This window comes from Gracilinanus agilis, chromosome 4 (assembly GCF_016433145.1).
Source record: "Gracilinanus agilis isolate LMUSP501 chromosome 4, AgileGrace, whole genome shotgun sequence".
In the NCBI taxonomy this organism is placed as follows: Eukaryota; Metazoa; Chordata; class Mammalia; order Didelphimorphia; family Didelphidae; genus Gracilinanus; species Gracilinanus agilis.
Genome location: NC_058133.1, coordinates 473,949,129 through 473,970,984, shown reverse-complemented (window position 1 = coordinate 473,970,984; position 21,856 = coordinate 473,949,129). Strand labels below are relative to the sequence as shown.

The following is a 21,856-nucleotide window of genomic DNA, read 5'->3' as shown; positions in this document are numbered from 1 at the left end:
GAGGTAACAGAGAGGCAGCTAAATGTAGCACTTTGTTGTGATTTAGTCATTTTAGTTGTCTCTGACTCTTCACGATCCCATTTGGGGTTTTCTTGGCAGAGACACTGGAGTGGTTTGTCATTTCCTTCTCCACCTCATTTTACAGAGGAGGACACTGAGGCAGACAGGGTTAAGCTACTTCCCCAGGGATACCCAACTAGTATCTGAATCCTGATTTGAACTCAGGTCTTCCTGACTCAAGGCCTGGGGTTTTACCCATGGTGCCACCTAGCTGCCCTTACACATTGCATGGGTATTCTCAAAAATAGAAAAAAAAAATACCAGAGGAAGTTCTCCATTGCACTGGGTATTTCCACTATGGAGGATTAGTGGAAGGATATGAGAAGTAGCTGCATAGGATGATGAGAGATGGATGGATGGCTTATGTTCTGTACCAGGGTGATCACGGGTATGACCATATAGATTCACTACAATATAAGTACATGTACCATAGCTTATAATATGCACACAACTGGAAAGGTGTGACTCCATAGTATATAATTCAGACTTCTCCTTACTTTGGATAAGTCCTACTCCCCTTCCTGCTACTCACTTTCATTCTGAATTAGTGAGGTTTTCTTTTTTTTTTCATTTTTTTTTCACAATTTCACAATTGTAATTTTCTTCTCAGGAATTCAGTCTACTTCAAGTAAGTGTCATGTCCTCTTGACAACCTTGTGAGGCTGGGAAGAGGTAGGCATTATCACCCTTCATTTATTGAAGGGGAAATCAAGGCTTAGAACACATAAATGATTTCGTTGCTCTCCTTCAAGGCAGTTCAAGGCAGGCAGCCACCTCTTCTGACTCCTACACTATTATGTTTCCAAGTTGGGGGATAAGGAACAGTTTGATTCTCATGACATCTTGTAACCAAGGCCTGGTTCTTGCCCAGAACTGTACTGTCTGCCTCTGCAAAGTATGAGAAGCAGAGTGGCCCTATTGGAAACATAGGGAGCAATTCTTAATCCTCAATTACATTTGTGTAACTTGACCAGTTTCCATGGCTTTTTTTACCTGATCCTCACAACAACCTTGTGAGGTAGGTCAGCAGAGTGGTTTTTCCACAACTTAGGCTCATAGGACCATAAATCTAGAACTGGAAGGAACCTCAGAGACCCTTTGATCCAACCCTCTCATTTTACAGATGGGGAAACTGAGCCCTGTGAAAATTAAGTGATTTGACCAAAATTGCACAAATAGTGTTAGAAGGAGGATTTGAACTGAGGTCCTCTGTCTCCAGACCATCTGTCTTTCTTTCTATTATACCACACTGCCTCATCACAGTTGGGTCTTAAAAAGTTATGCTTTCGAGTCTTCAGTATTACAATTCTTGATTGTGCTTACTTATGCTTCCAACTGGGCTATAGACTTGTTCACACTCTCTTGGTCACTGGTTTTCCCCAGTAGCTTTTGAGAACTACTCCTTTCTTTTGGAGTGAGGGGCCCTTTGCAGAGCATAACACCCCTCCCCTCCATGTCCATTTCTTGCTCAGGTCTCAATAACTGATATCAACCTTGAGGCCAGTGGAACATCAGTCTATGAATGTCTTGGTCTTGATTATGGTAATGATGGCACTGACATCCTTGGGTACCACATCACCATGTACTTGCCATGATTAGGGTAACGCTCACTTCTTGTTCAGCCCCCTTGCCTTGTTTTTCCGTCATTTATCTAACAAGGGACACCACCCAGGAGTTGGGGATGGGGACGGCATAACACTTATACCAAATAGAATCCAGAAAGGCAATTATCTAGGGTCATGCTAGCTTATGTTTGTGAAATACAATTTGCTTCAGAAACCCCTGGCCTGGCACACTGTATAGGAAAAGAGTCACTACTGACTTGGGAATCAGACCACAGTCCTATAGTAGATTTTGTTGGAAGATGTGTCAGTAAGAGAACTTTCTGGGTGATAAAAGCACTTGCTGTTCTGCTCCCATTGTTCTTTAAGGGGAAGAAGCTTAAAATTCTTGAGTGGATATGTGTGCTCTGGGCTACCATTTTATATTCTCACAGGATAGCAAGAAGAGATGTGAGAAGTAATTTAGGCCAGTCACAGCATTTTACAGTTAAGGAAACTGAGTTCCAAAGAAATTAGGTGACTTGGCAGCTATCACACAGGTAGTAAAGATGAGATTCAGATCTAGATCCTTTGGCTCAAAGTTCAAAGCCAGCCACTTTCCCATTGGGTCAGGATAATTCTCTTCAAAGAGAATTTATCACGAAAGTTTCTATTTCATACTGAAAACCAAACATACCCTACGGCTATGGCAAAGCAGGATGTGAGGTCCAGGTACCTTCCTTCAAGACTGTTCCAACAGTAGATTTCACTGCCTGCAGCCCTCACAATAAATGCATAGTGGTCTCAAAGGACCAGTTTACTCTAAGCCTCCAACGACCAACTGAGTAATCCTCACTATCTCCCTGTGAGGCAGAGAAGAGATAGGTTTTAGCCTTTTTATGGACAGAAAACATAGGCACAGAGAGATGAGGTGATTAGACAAAAGTTACACAGCAAGAGATGGAATTAGAAGGAGAATCCAGGTTCCTTGACTTTGGTGCCTAATTCTCTTGTTCAGTGCCCACACTGTTTTTCCTGATGAGTAGACAGAGACTTAACCTCATATACTCTTTAAGGGGGCATAATCGTTAAGCCAAGTTGTTGTCCTAGCCATCGAATGGCAAGTGTTCACAAATGTGAACAAGTCTAACAATGGTAGCAGCAGCAACAGCAGCAACAAAATGCCAGTAGCTTAGACATGCATGAATGGGTCCACATACCATGAAGTAAATTCCCTTAGAAGAGGTTACAGACTTGCTTTCTTTTCCTTTTTTAACTAGGTAGATGGGCAGCCCCATTTCTTGGCACTGACCTTGGCTCCTATTAATTTTTTTTCCTTATGAAAATTGGCCTTCCTGAACCAAGTTGTATAATTAGCCCTATTGAGGGAGCTTTCTGGAGGGAAGCTGAGTGGGTATGGCATAGTTGTTTATTGATGTAATCATTGGGTCAAAGCCATTGGAATTCTTATTCAGGGACTTTGATGAAGTAGGCATTGCTGACATGGTGAGATTCCAGGGGATCAGGAAGGGCCTCCTGTCAAATCGTATCTTTCCTGACCCATCAGCCACACTTTCTGACATGCCTCCGAGAATTATTCTTTGATTTAAAGTATTGTCCTTTCCAGGTTTCCTTTGAAAAAAAAATGTAAATATTCTACCTTTGACCCCAAGGCACAAAGGGATCTATAAATCATTCACATCCTTTCCCTTGGTGGCAGCTAACAGAGTAGAGGCCCAAAGGGAATAGAGATTTTGATGCAAGGGAGAAGGGAAGATTAATTTTAGAATGTGGGAGTATTGCCCACTGGGATGACAAGCTTAGGCAGGACAACATTGGGAAAGATGATGGGAAGGAGCAAAAAGATGGAGGGAAATGGGAGCAGAAAGGGGAATAGAAGGGAACTTTGGAAGACAACCTTCAGCTACAGTTTTGCTCAAGGCAAACACTTTAGGATGCTGCTTTTCAGACAAAGTTGAAACTCGCTTATGGCTTGGTTTAAGTGAAAGGTTATAGTTTCTTATGTCTATCTCTTCTGAGGGAACAGATCAGCCCTTGTCAAAATGGTTGCCTTTTTGAATGTGTGGTTCCAAAACCTCACTTATAATACTGATTCTGTTGTTGCCAGAGTAGGATGCTGAGAGACCTGTGAACTGTCCCTTTGCTTCTGTATACACAACTTGGGAATCTGGCCTGGGAACAGTAACTCAGAAAACTGGTCATACCACCCAGTGTGGAACACCTCAAGACTTTTCTGATGGCCCTGTTCAGAGAGACATGTTGCCTGTTCCATGGGCCAGCTTGGCCGGTGCCTCTCAAGCTCCAGGAATTGAGCCTGATCTCAGGCTTTAATGAAAGTTCAGATATCTGGCTAAACTACTGGTCCTTGAAGAGAGAACAAAGAGATTAGAAAATAATGAGTGAGGGAAAGGGAAAACATGAAGATGCCCCCAAGACTATGTTGAGTGGGAAAGGTTGTTTTAAGGGCTGAGAAGAGAGTTGAGGGTAAAATGCTTCTCTTCCTCTGATGGAGCTCTAGTGTGGGAAGGTAACTGAGGCCAAAGGGGCTTCCAACACTGGCTGATGAGGCCTCGGGGATTCCTAGCTTGATGACTTGAGGTTGTACAGAGTTTAGCAGGCTCTGTTTTATTCCTTAAACTATAGAACAGCTGGGGCTTGGCAGCACGGCTGACAAGATGTGACTACAAAGCAATGAGACAGTTTCCACGAGGAACATACAAAATCATTACCTTGTAGTCACTGCTCCTGTGGATGGGAGGTACGTGGACTGGGCCAGTGAGAAGGCTAAGACTCATAGTCACTCCAAGACTAATCAGGTGGGCTCCTGAGGTAAAATGGGGCCAAGGAGGACTTTAGGTGGGGAAGGAAAGTGGAAAACTTCTGCCACTGGGGGACACCATGGGTTGGCCTCAAGTTCTGCTTTGGTGGTCTATGGGGAAGGGAAAGATAGTTCTAGAGAGGGGTCATTTTAGAGCAGGCCTCATCTATCATTAGGCTAGAGCACCATTCCAAGTGAGGAGTAAAAGAATGGGAGATAATATTCAAATCATTTTAAAACTCTTTCCTTCTCTTGGCTTTTTCCTTTGCTTTCTGTTTGTTTTGTTCCTTCTCATACAGTCAAATCATCTGACCTTGCTCGGCTGCTGGCTTTGCTTAGTCGGCTGAGGGGTCGGGTGTCATCTGCTGCCAGCTCTGGGCACAGTGGTATCTTCTCCACTGGCAGCTCTGGCTTGTCTCCTGCCTTCATTTCTACTGGGGTCCCTGCTTTCTCCTTCTCTTCCTCCTGCACTACAGGGGCTTCCTGCCCCTCTGGGGTCACTGTTTCTGGTTCCTGCTTCTTCTCTTCCTCCTCTGGTGGGGCCTCTGCCTCCTCTTCTTCACGTTCTGCCTCTACTTCTTGTTCTCCCACCTGAGCATAGGAAGGAAGCGTTTCCGTGTAAGCCCGGGACAGATCTCCCAGAGGCCCAGTGCTGATCTTCTCTTCGAAACGGCTGAAAGGTGTGGCAGCAAGTGGTCTTGTCTCCACCACCCCAACCTCGGTCAGGGGGAAATAGTGGGACACGATTTTTTCTTCTTCTAGGAGCTGGTAGCCCTTGGCCTTTTGGATGGAGGAGACAGCAATGGAGTGGAGGGATTTCTCAGGGATCTCCCCCAGTGGTTGCTCAGCAGGTCTATTAAAAGCAGATCGGATTCTCTTCAGGCCCAGGTGGCTGATTTCCATGATGTTGAGGAATAGGGACACAGAGGCCACTGAGAGCATGAAAAGGATAAAAATGGTCTTCTCAGTGGGCCTAGACACGAAGCAGTCTACCACATTGGGGCAAGGCCAACGGCTGCACTGATACAAAGGCAGGATCCGAAAGCCATACAAGAAGTAATGACCTACGATGAAGCCCACCTCGAAGAGAGTCTTGAAGATGATGTGGCAAATGTAGGTCCTCAAGAGGGTCCCCTCCAGCCGGAACTTTTTGGTGCCTTTGGTACTGTTGCTGCTCTTCTTGGTACTTCCTTGATCCAGGGCTAACGGCAGCCTCTCCCCATTGGCCCCAGACTGCTGGCATACCTCCTCAGCTTCCCTCTCCTTCCTCTTTTCTTCCATACGTACGTGGTGCACAGCATGGCCCACATACACCAGGGATGGAGTGGACACGAAGATGATCTGTAAGACCCAGAGACGGATGTGGGAGATGGGGAAGGCCTCATCGTAGCAGACATTCTCACAACCTGGTTGTTGGGTGTTACATACAAAGTCTGACTGCTCGTCTCCCCACACAAATTCTGCTGCCGTGCCCAGGATGAGAATCCGGAAGATGAAGAGGACGGTGAGCCAGACCCTGCCGATGACCGTGGAGTGCTCATTTACCTCCTCCAATATATTCCCCAGGAAACTCCAATCACCCATTTTTTACCACCTATGGCAAAGAGAATACAAAAAAGTGAGCGAGAGCACAAAGCATGGGCCATTTGCTTTTTCACTGAGGCAGGATGGCTTAGTGTATAGACCAGATTTAAAGTCATCTGGGTTCAGGCCTCATCTCTGACACTTGCTAGTGACATGACTCTGGGAGAATCTACTTCACCTCTTCAGGCCTTAGATTGTTCATCTCTAAAATGGAAAGGGTTGGACTTGATGAGTTCAATGCCCTAAGTCTATTATGCTTACTGTATATTATTAGAAAGCATTCCCCTTTTCCTCTCTTATCACTGTCCACAAATAATGTAGATATGTAGAAGGGTTCATGAGCCTTTGACCAAGGCAGGAAGTCCGGTTTATTATAGATTAACTTTTAGTCCTAATTCCCTATGTGTCTAGTCAGTCAATTATCAGCCAGTTTACAACAAATACTCTCCCTGGGTTTAGAGGAGGTCTTATTGGGTGAGTATTGGCAAAAAGAGAGGAAGAGAAAAGAAATGAAAGAATCCTCTCAGGCAGCCTTTTCATTTGTGAATGAGAATAATAATACTCATGTCCTTTTGCTTTATGGGAATGCCACAAAGACAGGATAGAGACTAGACCTGTGATGTTTGCTTCTTCTAACTCCCTCTGGACTAGACCTCCCATTTATAGTATTGCTCTTTTGGCATTAATTATCCCCTGTATTATTGTTTTCCCTTGTGCTTTCATGGACCCAATGAGTGCAGCTCATTGAGGGCAAAGTCAATTCCACTTTTATATTTGTATCTCTAATGCTTAAATGCTTTTCATTCATTCATTCATTCATGCATTCATGCATTCATTCATCTTCCTCCAGTATCTGGAGCATATTTTATTTCACAATAGATGCTTAGTCAACATTTATTGATGAATGTTGAATGTTGGCTAGTACCTTGGCTGTTTGACTCTCTTCTAGGTGCTAGTGAAGCAAAGACACCAATATAACAGCATCTTCTACTGAGGGGATACAATGTGCAAATAGGTAAATAAATACCAGGTAAAATTGGAATGGAAAGATTAGGGTGATTAGAGAGGGCTTTGTGTGGGAAGTGGCATTTCCCCTGAGCCTCCAAGGAAGTAAGGGTTTTTGAGAATCATAGTTGAAGATGGAGGACATCTCAGGCGTGGGGGACAGACTAAGCAAAGGCACAGAGATGAGAGATTGAAAAAGTCAAGTTCAGGGAATGGAACTATAGTTGAGTTCAGTTGAAATGTAAAGCACATGAAGACATTACTACTTGATGGTGCCCAAGTTCTGCTCTTTGAACTTATACCCTCTTCTCTTATTTCAAGACCTTTGCTCACAATTAATCCTAAATCTGGAATCTTAATGGTTATTCACTCCAACTTCTCTCCCCAAGGCAAGAATCTCATTTACATTATCCCTGAGAGATAGAGCCTCTGTTTGTATATGTCCTCTGGGACTGCCTATTCAGGGATAATAGATTTAGTGATGGAAGAGATCTTAGCCACCACCTGCCCAAGTCCCCTAGTTTTATAGCAGACCTAAAGTGTTGAAATGATGGCTCTCCAACGTCATCTGGATAGACACAAAGGTAAGAAGGTCTAGAAGAAATACTAAACGTTAGAAAGCCATTGATATAAAGCCTGGTAATCCTCCTATGTTTGTCTCCACTAATGCCACTGGCTCCCTAAATACTATTTTCTATTATGTGCTGCTATTCTTTTTCTTTGAGGATTGAAAGAAAAGAAACAATTTCAACATAGCAAGGATTTGTTACATCTGCTGAAGAAAGTCATGGCAGTGAGAGTTGTCAACCCCTGGGGATGGGTTTACTGAAGCATGTTAGAGAATCTCCTCTCTGGAGATACCCCAAATCATTTAAAGCACCCTGTAAATTTGAGTAATTATTGTTAATGAGGCTGGGGAAATTTGGAGTGGGCTTGTGGGAAGAGGGGGAGATGAACTGAGTGGGTGGGAACTGCAGCTGTGATGAAGAAATTCCAATTAGTTCAGGAAATTCTGGAGTCCAGGAGAAGAATCCTTAAAAGTTGAATAGGGAAGAGCCTTTTTTTCTCCAGAGCACCAGAGTGAAAGGGCATCTTCAGAAGGGCCCAGAAATCATTAGATCAGATGAAGGCTGTAATTATAACATTCTTGCAGGATGTCCAAAAGCCTAAGGGAGAACTCTTTGGAGGGTTAGAGAAGTGCTTTCTTAAAGCCAAGAGAACCTAAGCCCAGAGGTAGGATTCTTTCTCTGATTCTATAAGAGGCCAAAGATTGTAATAGCCTGTTCATAAGCTAAATTTACTTCAACTAGGAAGGGAACCAAGAACTTTTAGGAAGGTTGGCAGTATAGCAGATGAGCTCTAGAGTTGGACCTGGCAAGATGTGGGCCAGGAGTCTGGAAAATCTGGGTTCAAATCTGACCACATACACTAACTGGTTGTGTGAACTTGAGCAAGTCACTTAACTTCTCTTTGCCTCAGTTTCCTTACCTGTAAAATAAGAATAATAATAGCACCTAACTTCCAGGGCTGTTGCGAAGATCAAATGAGATAATAATTGTAAAGTGTTTAACATAGAACTTTGCATATAGAAAGCACTAACTAAATGTTAGCTATTATTATATTCATAAAGTGCTTCTTAAGTGTTAATTTATTCTGGCTTTTTCAGACCAGATCTAGAGCAAGTTCTTAACCTGGCATCTCAGGATAGATTTTTGAGGGGGAAGGGGCTGTGACTTTGGATGGGAAAAATTATCTTTATTTTCACTAACCTCAAGCTGAGATTCAGCATTTCTTTTAATTATTAAAAAAAACTGTTCTGAAAATAGGCTATGCCAGCCTGCCAAAGGAGATGAAAGCACAGGAATGGTTGAGAATCCCTGGTCTAGACAGAAGAAAAGGGACCAAGGAAATGGACATAAGAACTAGCTTTCCCTGCTTTAGAATAAAAGACTAGGATAAGCTTGAAAACATCAAGAACTTTGTCATTTCCCCTTTTAGTTTGTCTCTTCTAACTCTATATATTTCCCTGTAGTGATATCAATCAAAACACCCAAACAGTCTAAAGATGTTTGTGTGTTGATTTCTGGGAAAAGTGCAATACGGGAGTGGATTCTCAGAATAAGAGGATGGTTGCAGTGAGAAACCTCAAGGGGGAGCGCGTGACCCAAGTCATGGCGCTCACTGCAGGAAGAAGATTGTACATGGGTATGGGAATGGGGTGCAGCAGAGGCTAGTGGTGCCCACAAGCTCTCCAGAATTTTCCTTTGCCTCTGCATCCAGACAGCAGCAACAAGAAATCCCATTCACAGGCTGTGGTGGATTTGGGCTGTCTGGCAGCCGGTGGCTGATATGTCACTGACTGATGCCAACAAAGAGAAAGCTGCTGCCAGCTAACTGGGGAACTCTCTCTCTCTCTCTCTCTCTCTCTCTCTCTCTCTCTCTCTCTCTCTCTCTCTCTCTCTCTGTGTGTGTGTGTGCTCAGAGTTCTCATTTTCTGTACCCAGATCTAGACCCTACTGTAGCTTGGTTAGGGTTTTTCTTTTTTCCATCTTTTATAATTAAAATTATTGCGAGAGACTGATTTTTGGGTAAGAATATACATTTATTGATTATGTCAGGTTTATTCATTAGGCCAGCATCATAACTGACAATGATTTAGGTCTCCATAACTCTCTTCCTACCAGGGATGACCTGAGTTGGATCAGGCAGCCCAATAAATAGATTTTTAGGAGCTCATTATTCAGCCTCTTCCTTGACCATTCCAAGACATCTTGAATTGGTGATAGCTAATTAAGAGGTGGTCCATCAACCTATCCACCCTTCCCTATCCCCACAGGTATACTGGAAAAGAATCCTTGTCTCCTTCATTCATTGACTAAATTCTGTTAAAAAGGAAGATTTTGGGATTCCTAAGAACAAAGAAAATGCCTGAAGTAGCAGATTAGATGATATTTCTGACCCATGTCCCAGACACAGGAATACACAGGAATTCTCTCTAACATACAGGAATTAGTACAGTATATGAAAACTAAATCCTTACATATCTCTGATGTAGGTCATGCCCCCAAATTATTTTGTCCCTCTAATACTTGAAAATTCTTCAAGTGAAAAGGACATGGCTGAACCTCAGACCCATCTCTTAATCTTGAACATAGATCCGATTGTGTCATCTCTCTATTCAATAAACTCTAGTGGCTCCCTATTACCTTCAGGATCAAATATAAAATCCTCTGTTTGGTGTTCAAAGTCCTTCATAACCTGTTCCCCTCACTCCACATACTTTTCTATGCAGTGACACCAGCCTCTTGGCTGTTGCTCTAACAAGACATTCCACCTCTCCATTCCAGGCATTTTCACCGGCTTTCTGGCATGCTAGACATTTTCTCCACCCTCATTTCTGTCTTCTTGGCTTCCTTCAAGTTTTAGCTACCTATCCTTTTTTAAACCCTTACCTTCCACCTTAGAATCAATTGGTTCCAAGGCAGAAGAATGGTAAGGGCTAAGCAATGGGGGTCAAGTGACTTGCTCAGGGTCACATAGCTAGGAAGTGTCTGAGATCAGATTTGAATCTAGGACCTCCAATCTCCAGGCCTAGTTGTCCACTGAACCACCTGGCTGCATCCTAAAATACCTGCTTTCTACAAGAAGCCTTCCTTGATTGCATTTACTGCTGCTTCCCCTCTGTTGATTATCTCCAGTTTATATCTGGTTTGTATAGTTATTTGCATGGTGTCTCCTCCATTAGGTTGTGAATTTGTGGAAAGCCAGAGCTGTTGCTTTATTTGTCTGTTTTGCTTTTCTTCGTATCCTCAGCATTTAGCACACTGCCTGGCGCACAGTAGGTGTTTAATAAAATGCTTGTTGAATGACTGATTCACCTCTGCGTCACCATTCCAGTCTTCCTAAACAGGCCTGAATTCTATATTTCTTGGGTGGCAGTAACACAGGTGCTGGTGTTTTCATTACTTTCAGGACCTGCCTAGTATGTGGTACACCTAAATTCCTCCTGGTTTTCCTGTGCCAAATCTTTATTCCTCTTAATTCAACTGAGGCAGAACCAGAGAAAAAATAATGCTTTGCTTAAGAAGGCCTGAAACTTAAAAAAAAAAAATAAAACCATAGGGGGCAGCTGGGTTTGCTTAGTGGATTGAGAGCCAAGCCTAGAGTTCAAATCTGACCTCAAGCACTTCCTAGCTGTGTGACCCTGAGCAAGTCACTTGACCCCCATTGCTTCACCCTTACTACTCTTCTGCCTTGGAACCAAGATATAGTATTGATTGTAAGGTGGAAGGTAAGGGTTTAAAAAACCCAACAAAACCATATTTTGCTTTATGCTGTTACTGAAAAGAGTGCTAACTGTTGTGTGGAATGATTTAGTTTCAAATTCCAGTACTTACAACTGTGGGAAAACCTGAGTCTCGGTTTCCTAACTGGTAAAATGTGGATGACAATTGTACTCCGTACTTCAGAGGGTTATTGTAGGAAGGTGCTTTGCTTTGTATACCCTAAAGCACTATATAAAGGTGAGCAATTCTGCCTTTAAATGCTTCATAAAGTCTTCTCGCCTTGCAGTTGAATGAAGGGATAGAAGCGCTTTATGCTATATCCTGCCTGACAAAAACTGGATCACAAAGATTCTGGTGGAAGTCAAAACAGAAGGGATGGCTACCTAGCACACATGGAGGGCTGACTGGTAAAGCACGAGAATACTCGGACTCAGTGGTGACTTCTGTACTCATGCCCACCAGGGCCATTTCTTTATAAAGAGAAAAGGAGATCACTTCTCTTGGGTTTCTAGAGGCTCAGAGGAATTCTACTAGACTGCCCTCTCCAGAGTTGGGCAGCTGTATGCTGCTGTAGGGTGGGTGGGGGGCGGAGAGCAGTGATGGAGATGGGATGTGGTGCTTTGAGATCCTGTGCTTTTAAACAGTTAGCAAATATTGCAAAATAGGATGTAGAAAAGTATACACCAATCCTGTGCTTTCCACCCATGATATATACCACCCTGTGCTCACCCTGGGCCTTCCACCCAACTTGATAAGTGCTTGCCTAATATTCCAAGCCTGGAGAGGAGGGTACCTGAGATATCTTGATGATTGACAGGTGTTATGAGGCAGGGCATATGAAGGAATGTAACATATGCATACTGGGGGTCTTTGCAACAAGGGGTAATTCTTTATAATTATGGGAAATTCCTCAAACACTGTGCATGTCCCTTTACTTTTTTTGTGTCCTAAAGTTCACTTTATGATGTGTTAATCCTTACAATACACCTCCACTTGAAAGAGCACCTGCCTCCTCAATGCCCATTTCCCAGATTTTTAGCCTGGAATACCCCGAAATGCCCACAGGAGGAACATTCTGAGGAAAAGGAGATAATTTCCAAGAATGGGAGAAGGCAATCTCCCAGACCCTCAATAAATATAGCAACCTTAATCGCTCCAATTGCTTTTTCCATCACCCTGGTCACCCTGTCTGTATCATTCTCTAACAAACACTTTCATGCCCTCAGATGAATAGCATTTCAGCTCCCAATTCTTTGAATCAGAAAACCAGCCTTTGATTTCCCTCAACAAATTCATTTTCCCACAACAGATAGAGCACTGGGTTTGGAAGCAGAAAGACTCTTATTCCTGAGTTCAAATCTAATCTCAGACACTTACTAGTTGTGTGACTCTGAGCAAATCACTTAATCCTACTTGCCTCAGTCTCCTCATCTGTAAAATGACAGAAGGAAATGGTAAACCATTCCAGTATCTTTGCCAAGAAAACCCCAAATCGGGTCAACAGGAGTTGACCACAACTGACCAATAATCACATATTCCCTAGATACTGGAAGCTGTGGTGGCGTCATTGAATCCCAGGATTCCTGGGTTAGGAAGGATTCTCTAGGAATGTGGGGTATTAGAAGCAACATATGGATCCCCATACTCCTAAATTCTGTTATATCACCATCTTTGTCATTTGTCATCTCTGTGACCTGGGGGGGGTCTTCACTTTGGGGGGCATCATATACCTCATTCATAAAATCAAGGGTTTGATTAAGTGGCCTTCAAGGTTCCTTCCAGCTTTAAATATATGACTTAAATGAAATGAAATTTAAGTTGAATTAAATTAAATTTAAATTTAATCTGCAAATTATTTAATTGAACTGGTGGTCATCTTTTTTTTTTAAAGGATCAGTCAAATTGTTCAGGCACTGAATGAACAACCTAGTTAGATCTCTGTTTATAGTGCTTTCTAAACTCTGATTTAGTTACAGCAGTGACTTAAAGTCAGATTTGGATATACTATACTAGCTGTGTGACTTTGAGCACATTGCTAACTGTCTGGGTCTTAGTTTCCTTATCTAGATAAGTTCCACACCTGGGGATTTTACTACTTATTCTCTAAATGGGGGCAATGATTGGGGTCCTAGGAATTAGTAATCCATAGGGAAGATCACAGGAATAAATTCAGAGAATAGAACTGTTCAACAAATTTATTGAACATATTCTCAAGTGGTTGGTCATTGCAGCAAGGTCATGCTTTTAACTTCCCTAATCGGTTCCCTTTCCTACTCACCACAGTGGCTATCCCAAATCTTTTCATCCTTCCTCACGTCTTCCACCTATTGCATTTCCTCCCTTCACCCTCTCACCCTAGCTCCTTGCTTCATGCTAAACTTCTCCTTGACTGGATCTTCATCAAGGTCGTGTCCATTAACCATGGGCATCCCTCAAGGCTCTGCCCTGGGTCCCTTTCTCTTTTTACTCTCAGAATATCTCACTTGGTGATCCCATCAGTTCTAATAGGTTCAGTTATCACCTTTCTGCAGATGATTCCTAGACCTAAATACTCAGTACTAACTTCCTTCTGAGCTCTAATTCTACATATATAATTGTCTTTTGGACATCTTGAATTGAATCTCACATAGATATATCATACTCAGGTTGCCTAAGACAGAATTCATTATCTTTCTTCCCACAAATCTTCCCTTTTTCCAAACTCTCCTAGCAACATCCAAACATTCGTATTCCATTTGTTGCCAAATGTTGTCACTTTTACCTTTACAACATCTCTTTTATGTTCCCTTTTCTCCACTCACACTAATATCACCTTTTTATGGGTTCTCACCATCTCATGCCTAGAATATTGCAACAACCTTCTGAATGGACTTTTTGCCTCAAGTCTCTCTCTCCACTCAAAGCCATCCTTTGTTCAGCTATCAAAGTGGTTTTCCTAAAATATGGAGCTGATCTTTCACCCTTCACCCGTTCCTTCATCCCTTCCCCATCAATAAACTCCAATTATCTCATAATTTAAATGCAATTTATATTATTATACAAATTATATAAATATAAAATCATTTGATGGTCATTTAAAGATCTTTTTACAACCCAAATCCCCTTCCTACTTTCCAGTCTTCTTGCATTTTAATACCCTTCAAATAAGAACTTTATGATGCAGTGGCATGGTTCTTTTAACTGTTCCCTGCACATAACACTCCATTTTCTGACCTGTGTGTTTTTAACTTGCTCTTTTCCATGCCTGGAATTCTCTCCGTCCTTATCCCTATCTCCTGAAGGCCCTGACTTCCTTAAGATTTGGCATAAATTCCTTCTTTTGTGAGAGGTCTTTCTTGCTCCCCTCTATTTCTAGCAACTTCCCTTTGAGATCACCTTCCGTCTCTTCAGAGTACACACACACACACACACACACACACACACACACACACACACACACAACTAACCCCCNACACACACACACACACACACACACACACACACACACACACACACACACCACTAACCCCCCACCCCAGGATGGCATAATATATACATATACAAACATTTATTTTGGCATGCTGTCTCTCCCATTGGAATTTGAACACCTTGAAGGGTAGACACAATATATTTGTCTTCCTTTGTATCTCCAGTGCTTACTACAGTTTCCAGCACATAATTCATGCTTAATAAATGCCAGTTGACTGACTGCTTGACAGATGAGAAAACAAGTCCTAGAGGGGAAGTGGATTGCCCAAGATCACACAAGTTCAAATCTGGCCTCAGATACTTACTAGCTGAGTGACTAGTCATTTAATCTTGCTTGCCTTGGTTTTCTCATCTGTAAAATGAGCTGGAGAAGGAAATGGCAAATCACCCCAGTATCTTTGCTAAGAAAACCTTATGTGGGGTCATAAAGAGTTGGACCTGACTAAACAATAAGATAACACAAGTAGTATGCTACAGAGCCAGGGACTGAAGTCAAGAGCTCTCACTCCAAATTCCATCCTCTGGTTGATTTACCATGATATTCTGTTACATCACCAAAGATAGGTGAGAAATATTGTATCCTCCCCTTGACAGGCAAGGAACCCAGATATTGTCTGGGTTAAAGTCACATAGTGTGCTATAAGTAGAAGGACCAGGCTTCCAATGAACCAATTCTATCTAAAACCCACATAAAATCAATAGCCTCTATAATTTACTCCTGCAGCATCAATCTCTGCTTCACTCAACTGTAAATCCCTGTGAGGCACTGTTAACACTCTCTCTAGGGTAATGCAGATGCATGGCTTTAAAAGTCTGAACTGTGTTCAATTGGATTAACCCCTTATAACATTAACACTGACACACTCTACTTATCTTCGAGTACATGTAAATGGGTTCTTGCTTATATATGTGCTTCTACATTCAAGGGATTTTTTTGTGTATAAAGATTTGTGTATGAATATGTAATTCTTAATACCATTCGTACATCCGTCTGCCTCATCTCGTGTTTAAAACTATAAGCAATTCATTTATTCTTCCCCCTTTATAGTTTCCCATAATGCTAAGCACATCATTTCTTACAAAGGAGGTACTACAGAAAACTCAGGTCATTGATGGTGATATAGTTTATTTTGAAAAGTGAATTTCCTCTTTAAATTAAATGCTCTTAATTCCAAAAGCAATTTACCATTCTTTATAAATACCAGCCTTCTTTTCTAGAGCTAGCTTGGAAGCCAATAAGAACCTGCAAAGGAATGTCAACTATAGACATGGGCTCCATACTGACAACTATAAGCATCATAATATAAAAATAAATTATAATATGATAGTAAAAATAATAAAACCAACTGTTTTGAGAAGCAAGTTTGGATAAAGTCAAACATATTAACTTTGAGGTCAGTAGTATAAATTTGAATCCATTGCCCCTGAAGAATTTCTTTCCCTTCATCTTTTCTACTTTGGCCTGGACCCATGATTTCATTGGTGTAGTAGAGGATCCCTGTTGGCACCTAGGAGGTAGAATGGATAGAATGCTGGTCCTGGAGAATTTTCCTGAGCTCAAATCTGACTTCAGACACTTACTAGCTGCTATTCTAGGCAAGTCACTTCACATTGTTTGCCTCAGTTTCCTCATTTGTAAGATGAGCTGGAGAAGGAAGTGGCAAAATACTCTACTATTTTTGCCAAGAGAACCCCAAAATGGGGTCATAAAGAATTGGATACAACTGAAAAACAACTCAGCAACAAGAGGATTCCTACTGTGGGAACTCCTGATGATGATGTGACTTTTTTTTTTTGTAATTTATGGTCTCATGATATTTCTTGGGGGCACTGACAGAGATTAGGTAACTTGTACATGGTCATGCATCTCTTAAATGTCAAAGGCAGGAAATGAACCCAGATTTCCCTAAATCCAAGGCTGGCCTGATAATTATTATGCCACATTGCCTGTTATGAGTCATTTTTAACCTCTGTTGGTTTCTAATTAACACCCAAAGGCATCCTTCTCATTTTGGGTCCTACTTGACAATGGGGTTGCTTAGATGGTCTTTATATTGTTCATAAAGCTTTTCATAATACCGGGAAGAGAGAGATCAAAATTTAAGACATTTTTCCCATTCCCATGTGAATGAAGAGGAAAACAGTGTTTCTGAGGAGAGGAGCTCCAGTGTCCAACACTGACAAATGAAGGGAATTGATCATAGACTCCATGCTGTCAAGTATATAATAAACCAAAACAGAAAGACCAAGCAAAGTACACTGGAGAAGCAGGACAGAATCCCGGATAAGAGTATACCCATTTCCTTTTTCTCTTCTTTAAAGAGGCAGCATAGTGAGATGGAAGAAGATCAAGGTTCAAGTTCCACCTGGGAAACACATCTGTTGTATGACCTTGGGCAAGTTATTTAAGCTCTCTGTGTTCTAGGCAATTATCTAAAGCAGAGAGATGAAAGGCAAACTGGGGGCCAGGTGTGACCCACCACTTAAGAATGGTTTTTATATTTTTAAATCAAGTTTTTATTATATTTAAAAATATAAAAGCCATTCTTAGCTTATTTATGAAAACAGGTGGTGGGCCAGATTTGGCCCTCAGGAAGTACTTCACTGACCCTGGTCTAATATTAGCTGCTTAGAAAATGCCAATCTTTATTGCTTGAACAGGTATCTTCATCTGGGAGTTCCTTACATCAATGAAATCACGGGTCTAGTCTCTATTCTCTAAAGAAGCACCTTTAGCTCAGAGAAGACCTCTCCAAAATCACCTAGAAAGTTCTTCAAAAAAAATCTTAGTAGCAAGCTCCTTTTTAAAAAAAAAGTCTAGTAATTGTACCCAAGATGTGTCATATCAGGTCACCGTTCTTTTCTGAGTTTTGGTGGAAGGATAACACCTATATATTAGGCCTAACAAGCAAACTGAGGTAATAAATGACCACTTACCCTCTGGGTTGGCCATAGATCAAAAATAGTTCATACACATTTCCAGAAGAGCCTCTTCCCCCTCAATTGAATATTTAGGTCAGAAGCTCTCACCCCATGCCAATATCACAAAGCCTGCTCTCTTGATGGACTTCCAGATGCTTTGGCAAATCCATTCCTCAGCTGCCCATTGCTGGCACTCTTGCCTTAGCCACTCTATCTAATAGCTTTTATTATCATTAGAAAATTAAATTAATTTTCATTCCTATGTTTTCTAAAAAATGTTGCCTATGGCTTGCATTTTGACCATTTCATTGCTATCAGCTATTCTGGTTTCTTTGGATTCTTGGAGTTTACCATGTCAGGTAACTCTCACTAGGAAAGTTCTTTTTTTTTAAACCCTTACCTTCCATCTTAGAATCAATCCTGTGTATTAATTCTAAGGCAGAAGATTCCAAGGCAGAAGAGTGGTTAGGGCTTGGCAATGGGGGTTAAGTGACTTGCCCAGGGTCACACAGCTGGGAAGTGTCTGAGGACAGATGTGAACCCAGGACCTCCTGTCTTTAGGCCTGGCTCTCAATCCACTGAGCTACCCAGCTGCCCCACTAGGAAAGTTCTTGAAAGTGATTCTCTAAGTTACCTATTCCCATTGGGGTTTTGCTAGCTCTGCCAGTCTGATACTCTGCTGGCATCTCTTCCTTTTGCTTAACCAATCAAGCTTTCACACCAACCCATCGATGTTCTTTTGAGCTGAATCCAAACCCAACCTCCCAGACCTGAGATACAGCCTGGTTTCAGCAGCTGCCTTCTTTTTGGAAGAGCTTCTGGGAATTCTATGTTCATGATACCCCTCGGTCTGAAATAGGAGACCAAAAATTTAAAAAAAGTTTAAGGGAGAAGATTAAAAATCAATACCACCTGAAGGACAACTTGCCACTATGATCAGGATCTCCCGGAGAAGTGTGTTCCTCTTCTCTTGGACACTCGGCAGTGAAGTGGACACTCTGATCTCTTTCCTTTGCCACCTAAAAGCTCCCCCCACTCCACCCCGCCCCTGCTGCATTGCACGACTGAGCAGATATGACTGGATTGGCTCTGATGGGTGGGTTTTACTGTCCAGCAATATTTTAAGCTCCCAGTCAGACAGCTTGTATAAAGGAGGGGCATTTGTAGAACAATAGGGGAACTAGAATGGGAGAGAACAGAGAGTGGATGTTGAACACCAAGAGGAGGAGGGTTGGGTGAAAAGCCATTGCCTGAAAATCAGTCTGTGAAAGAATGGATGATGTTCATCGAACTCAGAAAAGTTTGTTTTATCTTTCGACTTCTCTTCCACATCAGAAAAGACCCGGGAAAAACATAAAATTCCAAACCATTGTCTCAACTTTCTCCAAAGGGTGAGGGCCCTGGTAGAATCTCTCCAGGACCACTGCTATCCATTTAAAGAGTCATATTTCCAGGACTGGCAAGAATCAAAGGAGGCTATTTAGTCTTTCCCTCCCTCTATTATCCATAGCCATTTCAGAAAGAAATTGGCATGTTCGTTTCTTGAAAAGATCTAGAAAAAGAGATTGTATGGCCTCCCTCAATTGATCAAATTGTTCTCCTTCTGGGAGGGGCCTTAGAGCCCAGCTAAATCAACCTCCTCGTTTTACAAACTAGAAACTAAAGTTCAGAATGTTAACTTATTTGACAACACACACACACATAGACTCAGAACACTCTCATCATCTCCTCTACAGAAGAAACCTTAATATGGCTCCTCATAAAGGAAATAGTTTTAAGGAAAAACCTTCCCTGTTTGGGCTTCTTGTTAAAGTAAGTTCTGGCTGACACATCACTAAATATTTTAAGCCACAGGTTTTGTTATACACAAGCCAGGAGAAGAATAGTCAATGTATGTATCCAGAGATCTTGTCCCTTTTCCTCTAGACCAGCAGCAGGTCTCTTAATTCCATTATGCTTTCTTTAAATCCAGGAGCCTCTCAAGAGGTTTTTTTTCTTGTAAACGACAGGATGACGTTACTCAAACCTGACCTGAATTTAGATTATGCTTACAATTCTTCAAAGACATTGTCATTCTTTTTTACAGACTGGCAAAAATCCAAGGTCACAAACCAGTTACTGGTAGAGCTGGGACTAGAATCGACATCTTCTATGATTTCTAAAAGGGAAGATGAAAAGACATCAGAAACAAACTGGTTCTACCTTTCATTTTAGTAATGATTCCCAGTGGGCTTTAATAAATTAGTCTTATAAGCAATATAACTAAATATATAAGGAAAGTCCCTAAACTGTTGAATCCATGATCCTATCTACTGAGCATGAATTCCAAAGAAGATGAAGATAGAAAGAAATTAATCAAAATATTCATAGCAGCATTGGTGTGTGTGTGTGTGTGTGTGTGTGTGTGTGTGTGTGTTAGCAAAATGCTGGAAACAAGATGAGTACCCATCATTTGGAAAATGGCTGAACAAATTTTGCATATGAATGTAGTGGAATGTTATCACACTAGAAAAAAAACAATGACTTTGGGGCAGCTAGGTAGCACAGGAGATAGAGCTCCAGGCCTGGAGACTGGACTCAGACATTTCCTGTGTGACCCTGGGCAAGTCACTTAACCCCTGTTGCTAGCCCTTACTGCTCTTCTGCTTTGGAACTGATTCTTACTATAGATTCTAAGACAAAAAAAAGTAAGAGTTAAAGCAAACAAACTAACTGAAAACAAAACCGATGAGTATGAAGAATTCAGAGGAACTTGGAAAGATGTATAAATTGATACAGAGAGAAGAAAGTAGATCTAATACATAAGAAAGTAGAATTGATACATAACCAATCAATAAGAAGAAAGTAAAATTGAATTGTTATCAATCATCAGTTAATTATTAAGAACTTACTAGTGACAGGCACTAATGATTAGAGCAGTGATGGGCAAACTTTTTTAAAGAGGGGGCCAAAGGAAAGGAAATGCTCATGTCAGTCTGTTTCTAAGGCAACTCTTTCGAAGTTTCATTATATTGTATCCTACTCATCGTATTTGTCAGATTAAGAATAATATCATTTGGCCAGATAGAACATTTCAGGGGGCCGCATCTGGCCCGCAGGCCGTAGTTTGCCCATCACTGGACTAGAGTAATAAAACAGAAAATTCCCAGTAATTGCAATGACTGATTTTGTTCGTGGTTAACAGATGATAAAACACATTTACTTCTAATCAGAGAGGTGAGATCATGGGCGTGGAATGCTACATATAGTGCCATACTAATGTAATACTTTGTATAATAATTAGCTTTTTTTTTTAAACCTAAGGGTAACATAATGGCTTCTAAGGTTCACACGATTTCCTCTTCTGTGGCTTAAGGGAGTTTATTTTAGGTGAAAAGTTATGAGTTCAATTATAATCGCTCCAAGACCCTAGTTAAGACAATTCCTAACATTTAGGCAGAGTTTGGACTCCCTGCCTACATTTACATTTATTTATTTCTCTTGTTAACTCTTGGTCTCTTTGTTGTTGAGGCAAAAATTCAGGTTCCTGGAAACATTTGAATTATGAAACAGCAGGTTGTATCACAGCGCCTGTGTATGAACAGGCACAAGGGTAGCTGGAGAAAGAGCAGACCTTTTCTCTAATCCTTGAGTGCTTTGGTATACTGATGGTGTCAGTCAGGGTCTTCTTGTCTAAGATACCTGTAGAGGTCATCTTGTTATCTCCCTTCTTTGTCACCGCTCAGTTCTACCTTATTTCTTCCTTCATTGGCTGTTGACTCTTGACTTATTTTAGCACCATCCATTTCCTGCCTCTCCACTTCCAGACCTTTACATTTCTATATAATTCTGAAATCACTCTTCTCAGTTATATAAATTCCTTAGGAACCACCAATATCTTTGATTTAAGAAGTTGTACAAGTCCTGTCCACACTCAGCTCTGATTGATTGATTCCATCAAAAAATATTCTTACCTAACAAAGGTAAGACTTTTTAGGGAGGTGAAATAAACGAGGGACTCCTACCCTTCCTCTGTGTTGCTACTGTGAGCTGTTTTTTGCTTACCTGTTTTTCTTTGTTAGAAGTGAGAGTTCATTATGTTGGAAGCATATAGGGAAAAGATTAGTTCAAATACAAAAGTCATTAATAATAAGCACATTCCAGTGCTTAGC

At 41.5% G+C, this 21,856-nt stretch overlaps 1 protein-coding gene across 1 annotated transcript; it reads right to left on the bottom strand.

Moving 5' to 3' along the window:
• Positions 1-4,731: 4,731 nt before the first annotated feature.
• GJA8 (gap junction protein alpha 8) lies at positions 4,732-6,024 on the bottom strand. The gene has a single exon (XM_044676076.1). It carries the CDS (start codon positions 6,022-6,024, stop codon positions 4,732-4,734), a length of 1,293 nt encoding a protein of 430 aa, XP_044532011.1.
• Positions 6,025-21,856: the final 15,832 nt, after the last annotated feature.